Source organism: Prionailurus viverrinus, chromosome C1 (genome assembly GCF_022837055.1).
Source record: "Prionailurus viverrinus isolate Anna chromosome C1, UM_Priviv_1.0, whole genome shotgun sequence".
Classification (NCBI taxonomy): domain Eukaryota; kingdom Metazoa; phylum Chordata; class Mammalia; order Carnivora; family Felidae; genus Prionailurus; species Prionailurus viverrinus.
Window position 1 is genome coordinate 29099360 of NC_062568.1, and position 16113 is coordinate 29115472.

A 16113-nucleotide genomic window follows, 5' to 3' on the forward strand; every position below is an offset into this window, starting at 1 on the left:
TATAAAAGTTTTTGATTTTGGTGCTATGTTGGTGAACTTTTCAGTAATATAGTTCCCTACTCCCCTGTCTTGATAATGTAAAAAGAGCACTACACTGGGGGCAGATAAAGCTGCATTCAAAACCTGGCTATGATGTCTCTTGGGTAACCCTTGAACAAAGTAGTTCATCTTCAGCATTTTTTTTGTAAAATAGGCACAGTTATCTACATCATAGGATTATTGAGAGGATAAAATAATATTAAAGATATAATGTTCTTGACAGATATTTAGTGCTCCATAAATATTAGTTCTTTTTTCCTCTTTTAATTCTATTTCTTTTTTAATGTATTTAAGGCTTATAGTCCTAGAGAATAGTAGTATTAGAGTGAACTGTAATTGTAACTAAGCAGTGTTAAAACACACTTATGATTTTCTTCAGTTAAAACCTCTTCAGAAAATTGTTGAGCCATCCATGTTTATGAATATTGCACCACCTCCAGAAAGAACAGACCCTGTGACGTAAGTGTTTGAACACTTATGTACATAATAAGATTATGTGGCATTTAAAGCATTTAATCCATTTGATGGATCATTTTGGTGTCTTAAGACCTAGCCAGAATGGGCTAGACTCCAAGGTAAAGAGAATAGTGAATTGTTTTGCTTAATAAGATGGGAGAAAATTTGGGTTTCTGGGTATATTCCTGGAGAAATAAGATAAAGAGGAGAGGGTGCTTCATGGCTGATGGGGGGAGGAGGGAAGGTAGGGTTAGCTTGATAAGGAAAGTTAGTCAGTGAGATACCCTTTTGTAGAAGGAGGTGAAGGACTTGTAAGATCAAAGTGTCTAATAGTTCTCACTTTTATGCTCTACAGTATAGTAGTGTTACCCCCGCTTTGACATATTGCAGTTGTTACCTATAAATCTTCAGCAAAAAGTCCATGCTCAAAAAATGTTATTAGCAAACCAAAATTAACTTAAAAAATGTCAACCAATCTTAAAATTGAAACAGTAAAAATAGATAAAAGAAAAATGAGCACCTGAGATAGAAATTTAATCCATAGTGCTATCGAAGAAAAAGAAATGGAGAAAATAGGAATGAGGGAATTAGGTATAGGATGAGAACTTATGTTCTGAAGTGCTTATTGTCCTGTAGTCTCACCAGCACTGGGTATTATCATTAAAAATAAATTTTGTCCACTTGATATTGGTCATTTGTTGAAATGGTAAAATTTGAATGTTTTATGTTTATTGATCATTATTTCCTTTTCCACTCATTGATTCGATAAACATTCATTAAATGTCTGCTATATCCCCCAGGCATTGCAAATACTAAAATAAATGAGGCCTGGTCCCTGCCCTCTAGTAGCTCATGGTTTAGTGCAAAGTTAACTTGTAAAAAGAAATTATTATAATACAAATGAGATAAGAATCCTTCTAGAGGTAAACATAAGGAACTATGGGTGTGGGATAGTGGTGGAAGGAACAAAATTGGGTCATAGCAAATTTATTGATTTATGATAAGCAGAGATTCTGCATTTAATGTTGCAGATTAGGGTGTTAGAAAAGGCTCCATTTGGTTGTTTGGTTGCAGAAACATGAACCAAATGAAGCCCACTTGAGTGAATTAGAAATGCCAGACCTGACTTGGTTTAATTAGAGGAAGATATTCAAGGGCATAGAAAGATGGTGATATTGGCATGGATTTGTCTTTAAGACCTACTCACTCACCCAGGGAGGGTCCAGAAGATATACCTTTCACATGACAGTGAGAAGTAAATTTGTGAGGGGACCTCCACCCTTGAAGAACTCTGTGATTGCTTTTCTTTGTGGGCCAAACCTCACAGTGGGAGCTGCAGTCACTGAACTGGGAAAACCTGAATGCAATGGGAATAACTGGATTCCAGGATAGCAGGGGCCAAGTGATGGCACTCAACCACCAATGACAAGACACGTTACCGTAATAGATAGTAGAGTCAAAGCAGCGATCAGAATAGTTTGACTCACATGGACCTTTGGCATTGGCTAATTAATCATGGTGTTCCTAGAAATAACATATATAGGAAGCCTACTAAATTCTTTCTTAATCTGTATAATCAGAAAAGTTCTAGGTCAAGTGAACAAAACTCTGACCTGAGTGATAAAAAGAGTCATAGCTCCTCAATCGTTTTCCAGATTTGAGCCAGTTTGCAGACCCAGAAACCTTCAAATGAAGGGGACGCTTTCTCCCCTTAAGGAGAGATACTAGTATGCTGATAAAAATTTGTAATGTTAATCTTTCTCCCAGCTTTCCCAAAAGGGAAGGAGAGCCTTTTACCAGGGTTAATTGTACATTAGGGAAAAGGAAATAATCAGACCTTTCAGAGACTACTACTAGACTTTTCAAAGACTACTGGACACTACTGGCTCTGAAATGACACTAATTCCTGAAGACTCAAAACATCACTGTTGTCCACCAGAGTAGGGACTTAGGGAAGTCAAGTGATAAATGGAGTTTTAAACCCATCCTGTGGTTATTTCCCTAATTCCAGATTGCCTAATTGGCACCAACACACTTAGCTGTAGGTGAATCGCTACATTGATTGCCTGACCTATGGACCTAGGGATTTTAGGATGGGAAAAGCTAAATGGAAGCCACTAGAGAGCTACCTCTACCTAGGAAAACACTAAGCCAAAAGCAATACCACATTCATGGAGGGATTCAGAGATTAGTGCCATTATCAAGGACTCAAAGATATAAAAGTGGTGATCCCCATCTCATCCCCATTTAGCTCACTTATTTTGGCCTGTGCATAGAATAGATCTTGGAGAGTGACAGTAGATTGTTGTAAGCTTAACCAGGTAGTGATTCCGATTGCAGCTGCTGTACCAGGTGTGGTTTCATTTCTTGGACAGGTTAACACATCCCTTGGTACCTAGTATGCAACTAGTGATCTGGCAAATGCTATTTTCCTAGTATAAAGACCATAAAAAGCAGTTTGCTTTCTTTCAGCTGGCAAGGTCAGCAATATACTTTCACTGTCTTACCTCAGGTATATCAACTTCTCCAGCCCTATGTCATTAAATATGTTCACAGGAATCTTGATTGCCTTTCCCTTATATAAAACATTATACAGGTTCATTACAATGATGCCCTTTAAGCTGATTGGATCTAGTGAACAGAAAGTAGCAACTAATCTAACTTACTTAGGTAAGACATTTGCATGTCAGAGGTTGTAGGAAGAATTCTGACAAAAATTCAGGGGTCTTCTACCTCATTGAAATTTTGAGGAGCCAGTGGTATGGGACTTGTCGAGATAATCTTGCTAAGGTGAAAGATAAGTTGTTGTAACTGGCCCTTCCTATAACTAAAACAGAGGCACAACACTGGTGGCTTTTTTGGATTTTGGAGACAACTTATTCCTCATTTGGGTGTGCTACTCTGGCCCATCTAACAAGTGACTGGAAAAAAAAAATATATATATATATATCTTCTTTCCCCTCCTCATATCTTACCATCATGTAACATAAGCTATATTGACTTTATGTTATAATTGACTTTATATTCTATTTAAGTATTGTTAAACTTGCATCACACTATTTAAGTTTCAGGGTATTAATAAGAGTAAACATCACTCAAAGACTTTTATTCTTTTCTGGGGAAGAGGCTGGTGAGTTTTTGGTTGTATGCAGGATAGTTGTGTCATGTTATTGTTCTCATTTGGAGATCAAATATGTTTTATTTATTTTTTTTTTATTTATTTTTATTTTTTTATTATTATTTTTTTTTATGAAATTTATTGACAAATTGGTTTCCATACAACACCCAGTGCTCATCCCAAAAGGTGCCCTCCTCAATACCCATCACCCACCCTCTCCTCCCTCCCACCCCCCATCAACCCTCAGTTTGTTCTCAGTTTTTAAGTCTCTTATGCTTTGGCTCTCTCCCATTCTAACCTCTTTTTTTTTTTTTTTCCTTCCCCTCCCCCATGGGTTCCTGTGAAGTTTCTCAGGATCCACATAAGAGTGAAACCATATGGTATCTGTCTTTCTCTGTATGGCTTATTTCACTTAGCATCACACTCTCCAGTTCCATCCACGTTGCTACGAAAGGCCATATTTCATTTTTTCTCATTGCCACGTAATATTCCATTGTGTATATAAACCACAATTTCTTTATCCATTCATCAGTTGATGGACATTTAGGCTCTTTCCATCATTTGGCTATTGTTGAGAGTGCTGCTATGAACATTGGGGTACACGTGGCCCTATGCATCAGTGCTCCTGTATCCCTTGGATAAATTCCTAGCAGTGCTATTGCTGGGTCATAGGGTAGGTCTATTTTTAATTTTCTGAGGAACCTCCACACTGCTTTCCAGAGCGGCTGCACCAATTTGCATTCCCACCAACAGTGCAAGAGGGTTCCCGTTTCTCCACATCCTCTCCAGCATCTATAGTCTCCGGATTTGTTCATTTTGGCCACTCTGACTGGCGTGAGGTGATACCTGAGTGTGGTTTTGATTTGTATTTCCCTGATAAGGAGCGACGCTGAACATCTTTTCATGTGCCTGTTGGCCATCCGGATGTCTTCTTTAGAGAAGTGTCTATTCATGTTTTCTGCCCATTTCTTCACTGGGTTATTTGTTTTTCGGGTGTGGAGTTTGGTGAGCTCTTTACAGATTTTGGATACTAGCCCTTTGTCCGATATGTCATTTGCAAATATCTTTTCCCATTCCGTTGGTTGCCTTTTAGTTTTGTTGGTTGTTTCCTTGGCTGTGCAGAAGCTTTTTATCTTCATAAGGTCCCAGTAATTCACTTTTGCTTTTAATTCCCTTGCCTTTGGGGATGTGTCGAGTAAGAGATTGCTACGGCTGAGGTCAGAGAGGTCTTTTCCTGCTTTCTCCTCTAGGGTTTTGATGGTTTCCTGTCTCACATTTAGGTCCTTTATCCATTTTGAGTTTATTTTTGTGAATGGTGTGAGAAAGTGGTCTAGTTTCAACCTTCTGCATGTTGCTGTCCAGTTCTCCCAGCACCATTTGTTAAAGAGGCTGTCTTTTTTCCATTGGATGTTCTTTCCTGCTTTGTCAAAGATGAGTTGGCCATACGTTTGTGGGTCTAGTTCTGGGGTTTCTATTCTATTCCATTGGTCTATGTGTCTGTTTTGGTGCCAATACCATGCTGTCTTGATGATGACAGCTTTGTAGTAGAGGCTAAAGTCTGGGATTGTGATGCCTCCTGCTTTGGTCTTCTTCTTCAAAATTCCTTTGGCTATTCGGGGCCTTTTGTGGTTCCATATGAATTTTAGGATTGCTTGTTCTAGTTTCGAGAAGAATGCTGGTGCAATTTTGATTGGGATTGCATTGAATGTGTAGATAGCTTTGGGTAGTATTGACATTTTGACAATATTTATTTTTCCAATCCATGAGCAGGGAATGTCTTTCCATTTCTTTAAATCTTCTTCAATTTCCTTCATAAGCTTTCTATAATTTTCAGCATACAGATCCTTTACATCTTCGGTTAGATTTATTCCTAGGTATTTTATGCTTCTTGGTGCAATTGTGAATGGGATCAGTTTCTTTATTTGTCTTTCTGTTGCTTCATTGTTAGTGTATAAGAATGCAACTGATTTCTGTACATTGATTTTGTATCCTGCAACTTTGCTGAATTCCTGTATCAGTTCTAGCAGACTTTTGGTGGAGTCTATCGGATTTTCCATGTATAATATCATGTCATCTGCAAAAAGCGAAAGCTTGACTTCATCTTTGCCAATTTTGATGCCTTTGATTTCCTTTTGTTGTCTGATTGCTGATGCTAGAACTTCCAGCACTATGTTAAACAGCAGCGGTGAGAGTGGGCATCCTTGTCGTGTTCCTGATCTCAGGGAAAAAGCTCTCAGTTTTTCCCCGTTGAGGATGATGCTAGCTGTGGGCTTTTCATAAATGGCTTTTATGATCTTTAAGTATGTTCCTTCTATCCCGACTTTCTCAAGGGTTTTTATTAAGAAAGGGTGCTGGATTTTGTCGAAGGCCTTTTCTGCATCGATTGACAGGATCATATGGTTCTTCTCTTTTTTTTTGTTAATGTGATGTATCACGTTGATTGATTTGCGAATGTTGAACCAGCCCTGCATCCCAGGAATGAATCCCACTTGATCATGGTGAATAATTCTTTTTATATGCCGTTGAATTCGATTTGCTAGTACCTTATTGAGAATTTTTGCATCCATATTCATCAGGGATATTGGCCTGTAGTTCTCTTTTTTTACTGGGTCTCTGTCTGGTTTAGGAATCAAAGTAATACTGGCTTCATAGAATGAGTCTGGAAGTTTTCCTTCCCTTTCTATTTCTTGGAATAGCTTGAGAAGGATAGGTATTATCTCTGCTTTAAACGTCTGGTAGAACTCCCCTGGGAAGCCATCTGGTCCTGGACTCTTATTTGTTGGGAGATTTTTGATAACCGATTCAATTTCTTCGCTGGTTATGGGTCTGTTCAAGCTTTCTATTTCCTCCTGATTGAGTTTTGGAAGAGTGTGGTTGTTCAGGAATTTGTCCATTTCTTCCAGGTTGTCCAGTTTGTTGGCATATAATTTTTCATAGTATTCCCTGATAATTGTTTGTATCTCTGAGGGATTGGTTGTAATAATTCCATTTTCATTCATGATTTTATCTATTTGGGTCATCTCCCTTTTCTTTTTGAGAAGCCTGGCTAGAGGTTTGTCAATTTTGTTTATTTTTTCTAAAAACCAACTCTTGGTTTCGTTGATCTGCTCTACAGTTTTTTTAGTTTCTATATTGTTTATTTCTGCCCTGATCTTTATTATTTCTCTTCTTCTGCTGGGCTTAGGCTGCCTTTGCTGTTCTGCTTCTAGTTCCTTTAGGTGTGCTGTTAGATTTTGTATTTGGGATTTTTCTTGTTTCTTGAGATAGGCCTGGATTGCAATGTATTTTCCTCTCAGGACTGCCTTTGCTGCGTCCCAAAGCGTTTGGATTGTTGTATTTTCATTTTCATTTGTTTCCATATATTTTTTAATTTCTTCTCTAATTGCCTGGTTGACCCACTCATTCGTTAGTAGGGTGTTCTTTAACCTCCATGCTTTTGGAGGTTTTCCAGACTTTTTTCTGTGGTTGATTTCAAGCTTCATAGCATTGTGGTCTGAAAGTAAGCATGGTATAATTTCAATTCTTGTAAACTTATGAAGGGCTGTTTTGTGACCCAGTATATGATCTATCTTGGAGAATGTTCCATGTGCACTCGAGAAGAAAGTATATTCTGTTGCTTTGGGATGCAGAGTTCTAAATATATCTGTCAAGTCCATCTGATCCAATGTCTCATTCAGGGCCCTTGTTTCTTTATTGACCGTGTGTCTAGATGATCTATCCATTTCTGTAAGTGGTGTATTAAAGTCCCCTGCAATTACCACATTCTTATCGATAAGGTTGCTTATGTTTGTGAGTAATTGTTTTATATATTTGGGGGCTCCGGTATTCGGTGCATAGACATTTATAATTGTTAGCTCTTCCTGATGGATAGACCCTGTAACTATTATATAATGTCCTTCTTCATCTCTTGTTACAGCCTTTAATTTAAAGTCTAGTTTGTCTGATATAAGTATGGCTACTCCAGCTTTCTTTTGGCTTCCAGTCGCATGATAAATAGTTCTCCATCCCCTCACTCTCAATCTAAAGGTGTCCTCAGGTCTAAAATGAGTCTCTTGTAGACAGCAAATAGATGGGTCTTGTTTTTTTATCCATTCTGATACCCTATGTCTTTTGGTTGGCGCATTTAATCCATTTACATTCAGTGTTATTATAGAAAGATACGGGTTTAGAGTCATTGTGATGTCTGTATGTTTTATGCTTGTAGTGATGTCTCTGGGACTTTGTCTCACAGGGTCCCCCTTAGGATCTCTTGTAGGGCTGGTTTAGTGGTGACAAATTCCTTCAGTTTTTGTTTGTTTGGGAAGACCTTTATCTCTCCTTCTATTCTAAATGACAGACTTGCTGGATAAAGGATTCTCGGCTGCATATTTTTTCTGTCTAGCACCCTGAAAATCTTGTGCCAATTCTTTCTGGCCTGCCAAGTTTCAAAAGAGAGATCAGTCACGAGTCTTATAGGTCTCCCTTTATATGTGAGGGCACGTTTACCCCTTGCTGCTTTCAGAATTTTCTCTTTATCCTTGTATTTTGCCAGTTTCACTATGATATGTCGTGCAGAAGATCGATTCAAGTTACGTCTGAAGGGAGTTCTCTGTGCCTCTTGGATTTCAATGCCTTTTTCCTTCCCCAGTTCAGGGAAGTTCTCAGCTATGATTTCTTCAAGTACCCCTTCAGCACCTTTCCCTCTCTCTTCCTCCTCTGGGATACCAATTATGCGTATATTATTTCTTTTTAGTGTATCACTTAATTCTCTAATTTTCCCCTCATACTCCTGGATTTTTTTATCTCTCTTTTTCTCAGCTTCCTCTTTTTCCATAACTTTATCTTCTAGTTCACCTATTCTCTCCTCTGCCTCTTCAAGCCGAGCTGTGGTGGTTTCCATTTTGTTATGCATTTCATTTAAAGCGTTTTTCAGCTCCTCGTGACTGTTCCTTAGTCCCTTGATCTCTGTAGCAAGAGATTCTCTGCTGTCCTGTATACTGTTTTCAAGCCCAGCGATTAATTTTATGACTATTATTCTAAATTCACTTTCTGTTATATTATTTAAATCCTTTTTGATCAGCTCATTAGCTGTTGTTATTTCCTGGAGATTCTTCTGAGGGGAATTCTTCCACTTGGTCATTTTGGATAGTCCCTGGAGTGGTGCGGACCTGCAGGGCACTTCCCCTGTGCTGTAGTGTATAACTGGAGTTGGTGGGCGGGGCCGCAGTCAGACCTGATGTCTGTCCCCAGCCCACCGCTGGGGCCACGGTCAGACTGGTGTGTGCCTTCTCTTCCCCTCTCCTAGGGGCGGGATTCACTGTGGGGTGGTGTGGCTCGTCTGGGCTACTTGCACCGTGCCAGGCTTGTGATGCTGGGGATCTGGCGTATTAGCTGGGGTGGGTAGGCAAGGTGCTCGGGGGCAGGAGGGGCAGGCTTAGCTCGCTTCTCCTTAGGTGATCCACTTCAGGAGGGGCCCTGTGGCAGCGGGAGGGAGTCAGATCCGCTGCCGGAGGTTTGGCTCCGCCGAAGCGCAGAGTTGGGTGTTTGCGCGGAGCGAGCAAGTTCCCCGGCAGGAACAGGTTCTCTTTGGGATTTCGGCTGGGGGATGGGCGGGGGAGATGGCGCTGGCGAGCGCCTTTGTTCCCCACCAAACTGAGCTCTGTTGTCAGGGGGCTCAGCAGCTCTCCCTCCCTTTGTCCTCCAGCCTTCCCGCTTTCCGAGCAGAGCTGTTAACTTATGACCTCCCAGACGCTAAGTCGCGCTTGTTGTGGGAACACAGTCCGTCAGGCCCCTCCGCTTTTGCAAGCCAGACTCGGGGGCTCTGCTTAGCCGGCGAGCCGCCCCTCCGCCCCGGCTCCCTCCCGCCAGTCCGTGGAGCGCGCACCGCCTCGCCGCCCTTCCTACCCTCTTCCGTGGGCCTCTCGTCTGCGTTTGGCTCCGGCGACTCCGTTCTGCTAATCCTCTGGCGGTTTTCTGGGTTATTTAGGCAGATGTAGATGGAATCTAAGTGATCAGCAGGACGTGCGGTGAGCCCAGCGTCCTCCTAAGCCGCCATCTTGCCCTCCTGTGTCTGTTATCCAAATATGTTTTAAAGAGATGCTTCTGGGTGTCAGGTTGACAAGTGGTGGGTGGACTTGTGATGATTAATTTTATGTGTCAACTTGACCAGGCCATAAAATAGAGATTTAGATCTAGAGGTTGGGAGAGAGGTCTGGGATTAAACTCTTTCTTTCTTTCTTTCTTTCTTTCTTTCTTTCTTTCTTTCTTTTAATGTTTGCTTATTTTTGAGAGAAAGACAAAGCACAAACAGGGGAGGGACAGAGAGAGGGAGACAGAGTCTGAACCAGGCTCCAAGCTCTGAGCTGTCAGCACATAGCCCAATGTGGGGCTCAAACCCATGGGCCATGAGATCATGACCTGAGCCAAAGTCAGACGCTCAACCAACTGAGCCACCCAGGCGCCTCTGGGCTTAAACACTTTCTACTCCTCATTAGAACTTCAGGTCCTTATCTCCTTTCCCATCCCTGCTGCCCATCTTTGTAGTAAGAGTGCTCAAGAGAGCACTTCTGTCAGGATCTCTGATCTTTTTCTTTTTTCCTAGCTCTACCCTCTGATGGTTCAAGGTAGACAGGTGAGATTGCAATGTAGAATCGATAGCTACCACTGATTTTAGAAGTGTAGTTTGTAGAAGTATAATATTTAACATTATAACCATTTTTGCAGAAATGTAATTACACCACAGCCAATAGAATATCCAGCATTCCTATCCCCAGACCTGAATGTTACTGTTGGGATGCCAACTGCAATGCCCCAATCCAACCAGCCATCTGTAGTGCGACTTGAAAAACTTCAGCAACAACCTCGGGAAAGGTAAAAAAAAAAAAAAAAAGTCTTCATCTCATTTGTGTGTTATTTGTACATTAATTTTTTCTTTTGAGACATGAGCTTTAGATATTTGTTTAGAAAAGTCAATGAAATGACAGGAAAAGAGGTGATAACTTATTTATAAGGGAGAAACTATAATACTTGCTCTACTCTTGACTCAACAATGTATTCTATAGGTCTCTTGTGCTTTTTTCTGTATTTCCCATCCTTTTTTCTCTATGCTTCAGTGTAAATAATTTCTCCCATCGTATCTTACAGTTCACTGGTTCTTTTTTCTTTGTTTCTAATCTGTTGTTAAACCAATTGAATTCTTTTGTGTGTGTATGGGTTTTTTTTTTAAGTTTATTTATTTTGAGAGAGAGGAGAGAGAGAGAGAGAGAGAGAGTGAGCTGAGGAGGAGTAGAGAGAAGGAAAGAGAGAGAAAACCAAGAAGCTCCACACTGTCAAGTGCAGAGCCTGATGTGGGGTTCAAACTCACAAACCATAAAATCATGACCTGAACTGAAATCTGGAGTCAGACACTTAACCGACTGATCCACCCAGATACCCCAAACCAATTGAATTCTTAATTTCAGTTATTTTATTGAAGTTATTTTCCTTTATTTTATAGTTTCCACTTCTCTACCAAAATCCCCTGACTTCTCTTTGAATTCTTTTAACATATTAGTCATTGCTATTTTTTTAAGTTTATTTATTTATTGGGATACCTGGGTGGCTCAGTTGGTTAAGCGTCCAACTTCAGCTCAGATCATGATCTCAACATTCGTCAGTTCGACCCCATGTCAGGCTCTGTGCTGTGCTCCAGCTCAGAGCCTGGAGCCCACTTCAGATTCCGCATCTCCTTCTCTCTCTGCCCCTCCTCCCCTTGCACTCTGTGCCTCTCTCAAAAGTAAAAACATTAAAAAATTTGTTTAGGTTTATTTATTTTGAGAGAGAGAGAACAAGAGAGAATGCATACACATGAGCGGGGAAGGGACAGAGAGGGAGGGACAGAGAGACTACAAAGCAGGCTCCACACCGTCAGCATAGAGCCTGACATGGGGCTTGATCTTACAAACTATGAGGTCATGACCTGAGCCGAGATCAAGATTTGGCTGCTTCACCGATTGAGCCACCCAGGCACCCCAACCATTGCTATTTTAAAGTTCATTTGTGGTAACTTTATTATCTGGATCTCCTGTAGGTCTGTTTCTATTGGGTTTTTTCCCCTCATAATTTTCAGTCAAGCCTTACATTCTCGTATACCTAGCTATTTTTATTGAGTGCCAAACATTGTATCTGTAGAACTAATTTGTGGCTCTTGATTGTATATTCTTACAAGGAGGATAGACACTTGCATCTGTCAGCCAACTAGACTAGGAAACTAGCAATCCCAGATCACCTTAATTCACTTGAGATTGAGATTGAAATGATTTAGGTTTGTTTCCTATGAGGATTAGTCTTTTAATGGTCTAATCTTATTCCTAGTAGTAAGACTGGGACTAATGTAAGGCAAGTAAGTCACAAGACAAGGAGGCTCTTATTCTCATGTTTTAACCTTTTGGGGTCCCAACTGAAAGCCTAGATGTATACCTTGGCTTTTCATCCTTGGCAGGGTCTGAACTCTGCTTTTTGTTCCCTAATTCTGGCATATCTATCTCCAGGCTCTGCTCATTTTCTTTCTTAACTCTTAGCCACCACAAATGCCTGGAAGGAAAAATGGTACCAAATGATGGGGCTTATTGTCTCTGAAATTCCTATAATCTTGGATCTGTAAATCCTTGGTGCTTTTGTAACTGGCTGATGCTTTCAGACACAATTTTTTAAAATTTTTATTAAAATTTTTTTTTTAATGTTTATTTATTTTTGAGAGAGAAACAGAGACAGAGTGCAAGTGGGGAAGTGGCAGATAGAGAGGAAACACAGAATCTGAAGTAGGCTCCAGGCTCTGAGCTGTCAGCACAGAACCCGACACAGGGCTCTAATTCATAGCGAGATCCTGACCTGAGCTGAAGTTGGACTCTTAAGCAACTGAGCTATCGAGGTGCCCCACTTTGAAATACAATTTTTAAAAAATATATTGTCCAGCCTTTTTAGTTGTGTAGTAAGATGGTTTATCTGAAGTAACCTAGTCCACCATTGCCAGAAGCAGAACTCCTTGGTCACTTAAAAAATGATTATTTATGTTGAATACATTTTTTACTCAGACTCATAACTTATTAATTCATTAACATTGAGCTGAATGACCAAAGAACCCTTTTATCCTCTATTCTGATGTTTTATTCATTTAGTAACATTATTGAATACCTAGTGTGTGTCAGGCACTATTATAGGGTACTAGATATACAATGGTGATTTTTAAAAACATATTTGTTAGTATCCTCTTTCCTTCTTTGTAAGCATAATGAAGGTTTATCAATACCCCCGTCCCACCCCCACCAAAGTCTGCTGTTAGTTTCATTGATTTTTTTTTCTGTTGTCTTTTTAGTTTCTATTGTTTCCCACTCTGGTCTTTGTTATTTCCTTTGTTTTACTAATTTTGGCTTAGTTCTTTTTCCTGGTTCCTTGAAGTATAAAATTATTTGAGATCTTTCTTTTTCTTATTGTAAATGCTTACTGCTTTTAACTTACCTCTTAGAAGTGTTTTTGCTACATCCCATAAGTTTTGATATGTTGTATTTCCATTTTCATTTGTCTCAAGATATTTAAAAATATTTTTCTTTTGGTTTCCTCTTTGACCCATTGGTTATTCAGTAGCATGTTGCTTAATCTCCGCTGAAAATTTGTGAAATTAGCAGTTTCTTCTCGGAATTGATTATGGTCAGAAAGGATGCTTGATATGATTTTAGTCATCTTAAATTTATGAGTACTTGTTTTATGGCCTAACATATCTATCCTGAAGAATGTTTCACATGTACTTAAGATGACCATTGGATGGAATGTTCTATAGAAGTATTAACTCTGTGATTTAATGTGTAGTTTAGCTTCAGTGTTTCTTTATAAATTTTCTGTTTGGTTGATCTATCTATTGATGTAAGTGGGGTTTTAAAGTCCCTTACTATTATTATATTGCTGTCTCTTTCTTCCTTCATATCTGTTCACATTTGGTTTACATATTTAGGTGCTTCTATGTTGAGTGCATAACTGTTTACAAATGTCATATTCTCTTGTTGGATTGACCCCTTTATCATTATATAGTGATCTTTGTCTCTCATTACAGTCTTTGGCTTAAAGTCTATTTTGTGTGCTATAAGTATTAGTAGTCCTACACTCTTTTGGTTCCTGTTTGCATGGAATATCTTTTTCCATAGCTTTTCTTTCAGTCAGTGGGTGTCCTTCAAGCTTAAGTGTCTCTCTTGTAGGCAGCATATAGTTGGGTCTTGGGTGTTTTTTTTTTTTTAATCAGCTACTCTGTCTTTTGATTGGAGAATTTAGTCTGTTTACATTTAAAGTAATTATTAAAAAGTACGGACTTACTATTGCTATTTTGTTCATTATTTTCTGGCTGTTTTTTAAATTCCTTTGTTCCCCTCTTATTTTCTTGCTGTCTTCTTTTGTGATTTGATGGTTATTTGCAATGGTACACTTAGATTCCTTTATCTTTTGTGACTCTAGGTTTTTCTTTGTGGTTTACCAGGAGGGTTACAAAACACATATTTAAAACAGTCTGTTTTAAGCTGGTAACAATTTAACTTTGAATGTAATAAAGCTCTGTATTTTTATCCCCCCCCCCCATTTTATACTTCTGATGTCACAGTTTGCATCTTTTTACTTTATCTTATTTATTTGTTAAGTAATTTAACAAATTATTGTAGTTGTAGTAATTTTTTTGAATCTTTTTGTCTCTTAACCTTCATATCAGGGTTATATGTGATTCACCCCCCACCATTACAATATTAGAATATCCTGAATTTAACTATATATTTACCTTTGCCAGTGAGATTTATAGTTTCATATGCTTTTATGTTACTGATTCGTATCCTTTTTGTTTGGCTTGAAGAAGTCCCTTTGTAACATTTCTTGTAGGACTGGTCTAGTGGTGATGAACCCTTTTAGGTTTTGTTTGTCTAGAAAATTTTAATTTCTCCTTCGATTCTGAAGGACAACTTTGTCATGTAGAGTATTCTTGGTTGACAGGTTTTTTGTTGTTTTGTTGTTGTTGTTTTACTTTTGGCACTTTGAATATATCATGCCACTTTCTTCTGGCCTGGAAAGATTCTGCTGAAAAATATGATAGCTTTCTTCCCCCCCCCCCCGCCAAGTTAGTTAACATACAGTGTAGTCTTGGCTTTAAGAGTAGAACCCAGTGATTCATCTCTTACATATGACAGCCAATGCTCATCCTAAAGAGTGCTCCCCTTAATGCCCGTCACGCATTTAACTCACACCCCACCCCCACATCCCTACCAACCCTCACTTCTCTGCTTTTAAGAGTCTCTTATGGTTTGCCTCCCTCTGTGTTTTTATCTTATTTTTCCTTCCCTTCCTCTATAGTCATCTGTTAAGTTTCTCCAATTCCACATATGAGTGAAATCATATGATAACTCTTTCTCTGACTTATTTCACTTAGCATTAATACCCTCCAGTTTCATCCACATTGTCGCAAATGGCAAGATTTCATTCTTTTTCATTGACGAGTATTATTCTGCTGTGTGCGTGTGTGCATGTGTGTGTATGTATCACACATGTTCTTTATCCTTTCATCAGTTGATGGACATTTGGGCTCTTTCCATAATTTGGCTATTGTTGATAGTGCCACTATAAATATTGGGGTGCATGTGCCCCTTTGAGTCAGCATTTTTGTATCCTTTGGTTAAATTCCTAGTAATGCAACTGCTGGGTCATAGAGTAGTTCTATTTTTAATTTTTTGAGGAAGCTCTACACTGTTTTCCAGAGTGGCTACACCAGTTTTCATTCCCACTAATAGTACAGTAGGGTTCCCATTTCTATACATCCTCGCCAATATCTATTGTTGCCTGAGTTGTTAATTTTAGCTACTCTGACCAGTGTGAGGTGGTATGTCACAGTGGTTTTGATTATCTTTTCATGTGTTTGTTTGCCATCTGGATGTCGTCTTTGGAAAAATGTTTATTCATGTCTTCTGCCCAGTTCTTCACTGGATTATTTGATTTGGGGGTGTTGAGTTTAGTAAGTTCTTTATTGATTTTGGATACTAACCCTGTATCCAGCATGTCATTTGCAAGTATCTTCTCCCATTCTATCGGTTGCCTTTTAGTTTGGTTGATTGTTTCCTTTGCTGTGTAGAAGCTTTATTTATTTATTTATTTATTTATTTAGTTAGTTAGTTATTATCATTATTATCATTATCATCGTTTTTAACGTTTATTTATTTTTGAGAAGAGAGAAACAGAGCATGAGTGGGGGAGGAGAGAGAAAGAGGGAGACACAGAATCTGAAACAGGCTCCAGGCTCTGAGCTGTCAGCACAGAGCCCGACGTGGGGCTCGAACTCACAGACCATGAGATCATGACCTGAGCTGAAGTCGGACCCTCAACTGACTGAGCCACCCAGGCGCCCCTATTATTTTTTTTAAGGTTTATTCATTTTTCAGAGACAGAGCATGAGCGGGGGAGGAGCAAAGAGAGAGGGAGACAAAGAATATGAAGCAGGCTCCAGGCTCTGAGCTGTCAGCACA

At 39.4% G+C, this 16113-nt stretch overlaps 1 protein-coding gene across 9 annotated transcripts in view; it reads left to right on the top strand.

The window, feature by feature from the left end:
* C2CD6 (C2 calcium dependent domain containing 6) overlaps positions 1 to 16113 on the top strand; it is a 187190-nt gene that overhangs the window by 70777 nt on the left and 100300 nt on the right. For all 9 annotated transcript variants that reach the window (XM_047873176.1, XM_047873185.1, XM_047873177.1 and 6 more), the window contains 2 exons: positions 419 to 498; positions 10316 to 10462. In XM_047873176.1, the coding sequence (XP_047729132.1) occupies positions 419 to 498; positions 10316 to 10462 (227 nt within the window). The remainder of the gene's footprint in view (positions 1 to 418; positions 499 to 10315; positions 10463 to 16113) is intronic.